Genomic DNA, 3,445 nt, shown 5'->3' on the forward strand with positions numbered 1-3,445 from the left:
ATTAAACTTAAAAAAATAGACCTTACTTTCCAAATTAGTTTTCATTTATTGCGATCATTCGAACATAAACATGGCCAAAGTTCAATTCATTAAAACCAGAATTAACTTAATTGGATGTTATAATTTCTTTTCACGTTCAACAATCCTAAAATTTTAAGTCTCTAACATTTTACTGAAAATAAAATATAAACCAGAAGTAATTGAACTATATTTTACGACAATTAGACGATTATAATGAACACTCGGAAGAAAAAGAAGATGAAATTACCGTATTAGCCTTATTCTCACGCCAATGGGCAAAAGAAAACATCTTTTTACATCCAAAATCAAAACCCTGAAGGGAAGGCCTTGAACCTAAGAAATTCTTTAATCATACTAAAAAGATTATCGAGAGAGACCAAGTCTTCGATTGTTCTCTTCTCAGTTCCACCAACTTCGTCGGATTTGTTTCTCGCTTCCGACAATTTCCCCCCGATTTCAAAACTTCTGTCTCCTTCAAAGCCCATCCCTTTTCTTCAAATGTTACGCTCCAGAGCTGGAAGATAAGCTCATAAGCAGCTAGCCAATTGTCGCCTGGGATCCAGCGATGATCGTCAGGACGTACGGCCGCCGGAATCGTGGTCTTCCGAGGACTTTCTCCGACTCCTCTAGCGACGCCATTCACGATTCTTTCGCCGACTCTCTTTCTCAGGAAAGTTCTCAGGACCCGCTGGTTGGCATCGCTTTCTCATCACAGGACTCTTCCACTAGATGGTCCACCTTCGATTCTGAGCCCTACGGTACAAATTCCTCTCAGGGTTCCTTTTCAGCAAAGCCTATAAGGTCCTCTTTTGACGATTCACTGAACGGGGGCAACAAGAAGTCCAAGAAAATCAAGATTGAGAAAAGGGAATTAGAGGTGCTTAGGTGTTCTCAGCCGGCGATTTCTTCTACATCGACTTTGATGGAAGCTCAGGAGTTTGGGGAGATGATGGAGCATGTGGATGAGGTGAATTTCGCTTTGGATGGGTTGAGGAAGGGTCAGCAAGTTCGGACCAGAAGAGCTAGTTTGATATCCTTGTTATCTATTTGCAGTACTGCGCAGCAACGGCGGCTTCTACGGACTCATGGGTATGTAAAAATTTGATTGGTTTTTGGTTACTCATACTTATAGTTGAAGATAGAAAACTGTAAAGCAGAAAGTTCTTCAAGTTCTTAATTTTCTTTGTAATGTTTGAGTAATGCAAGGTTTTCTTCCTCCATAACTATATGGGAAGTTCTTGTTTCTTAACTTCCCCAAAGAGAAAAATAATAGATGTCTCTTATAATACATAATTCTTTTGGTTTAAGGAGAATTTTAAGAGTTTGTAGTAAAAAATTGTGACGTTATCAGTGATAATTGAAAAGGTTAAGGTGTACTTAAATTTGAATTTTACTGGTATTGTATCTTAAGCCGCTGGTTAGCATCTGCTTAGGACCGTTCTAGTCCATTTTGACCTTTCTTGACTACGCTGGCCATGACATCTGCTCGAGATCTACCAAAATTCTGCATCTGGTTATTCATACAACTCAAAATGTTGAATTTATAAACGAAAATTCTTAGTGCCTTTTTTCATATTTATCCGTTGTAGCATGCATCTATCTATATATAGGGTAAGGAAACAGACCTTTCACTGAAAATTTCAATGGAGAGGACGTAGGGATGCCTTACTCAGCTCATGATAGTTCTTTTGAACATCATGTGCATGAAAACTGAATATAAATTTGGTTTTTATTTTTGAATATTTTAATTTTTGTTGACAGTAAAGACTCTCACCCTCCATTTTAGGGCCTGTAGGCACCTTGAGTACTATACGTTCCATGTTGCTTTTCTGATTGTCACTTAGAATGTACTAGTTTCTTTATTTTATTGTTTATGTTCCTGCAATTGTTAGTGCTAAATGTTGCCAATTTGTATCTCAAATCAAATATATTTTTTAGGATGGCAAGGAGAATAATTGATGCTGTTTTAGGTCTTAGCTTTGATGACTCAGCCAGCAATCTAGCTGCTGCAACTCTTTTTTACATTTTGACGAGCGATGTAAGTGATCTACCTTATAGTGTTTACTTCTTTTGTATTAAACATTCTCAAGCACAGTCATGCTTTATGACGATGATAAGGCTCTCAGAAGTATTTCATTTCGTAATCTCAGGGTCAAGATGATCGCCTTCTCGAATCACCAAATTGTGTTAGTTTTTTAATTAAATTGTTGAAACCAATTCTTGATATGGCTGCTGAAGTGAAAGGACCAAGAATTGGCCATAAGCTTTTAGTCCTTCGAACGGATTCCGGCATCCTACAAAGTACAACAAAAAGATTGGACTCCAATTCTTCTGTGATTTTTTCAAAAGTTGAAGAAATTCTTGTAAGTTGCAAGGAGATAAAATCAAGAAGCATAGACACTGGCGTGACTGATAGACCAGAATTGTGTCCAAAATGGATTGCATTACTGACTATAGAGAAAGCTTGCTTGACTACCATTTCCCTTGAAGGTAATTCTGATGATGATTCCCTTGTTTGCCTCATGTTAAAAATTAATGCATTTTTCATTACTTTTAATGTAATGATCACATATTGGAGGAATTTCAAGCCTAGTAGATGTTTAATGAAGAAGTCATTGACCACGATGAATGAAGCCTCCTCATCTTAGCATGTGAAGTCTCCCCCATTCTGAACAATGGGCTTGAATGGATAGATGCTCAACAATTGTTTAGTCTTTTAAATACCATTTTTGGTTTTTTCTCCTGCCAATGTTTGAAGAGTTTATTTTAGATGTTTGACTTTCAACATTCTGTTGTTAAAAATTCTTTCTATCCCCAATATTTTTGTCAAGTAACACCTTTCTTTTTTAATGATACAAGGGGATTGGCTTATTAAAGAATATGTACGTAGTTTCAGTATCTTACCTATCAACTAATTTTATTCAATCAACTTGCTTTCTGGATAGCTTAAATTTCACATTTTTCAAAAAGTTAGGGATTCAAATCTATAACATGAATGTTATGTTATCTTCCAATGTGGAGTTACTGCTGATGGTTTAAATAGTTCACATACATTCTTGGCCTCTTAGCTAACTTGACAAGCATACTATCTTTCTTTTTGGCTTCTTTTTACTTCATATGTTAGCTGCATGTTCATATGTCTGAACCATGCCAATTCAGTGTCCAGTATTGCTAATTATTGTGAATCTCCAATCATCTTCTTAGAAACATCTGGTGCTATAAGAAAAACTGGAGGCGACTTCAAGGAAAAATTGCGAGAGCTAGGAGGACTTGATGCTGTCTTTGAGGTTGCCAAGGATTGCCATTCCAATATGGAGGTGTGGGCCTGTATGTTTTTTTGGGATCTCATTACTGTTTTTGTATAGATCTGCAGTAGCAACGTGGAAAGGGAGATTTGGGGAGGATCCATGCTTTCTTTTTGCTG

The 3,445-nt window shown here is 36.9% G+C and overlaps 1 protein-coding gene across 1 annotated transcript; it reads left to right on the top strand.

The window, feature by feature from the left end:
- The first annotated feature begins 329 nt into the window (after positions 1–329).
- Positions 330–3,445, top strand: LOC120090980 (wings apart-like protein 1). The gene is made up of 4 exons (XM_090316924.1): positions 330–1,110; positions 1,960–2,059; positions 2,172–2,511; positions 3,226–3,445. The coding sequence occupies exons 1-4, from the start codon at positions 587–589 to the stop codon at positions 3,384–3,386; spliced, it is 1,125 nt and encodes a 374-aa protein (XP_090173050.1). The 5' UTR covers positions 330–586; the 3' UTR covers positions 3,387–3,445.

This window comes from Benincasa hispida, chromosome 8, assembly GCF_027475165.1.
Source record: "Benincasa hispida cultivar pf3 chromosome 8, pf3_genome.v1.1, whole genome shotgun sequence".
NCBI lineage: Eukaryota > Viridiplantae > Streptophyta > Magnoliopsida > Cucurbitales > Cucurbitaceae > Benincasa > Benincasa hispida.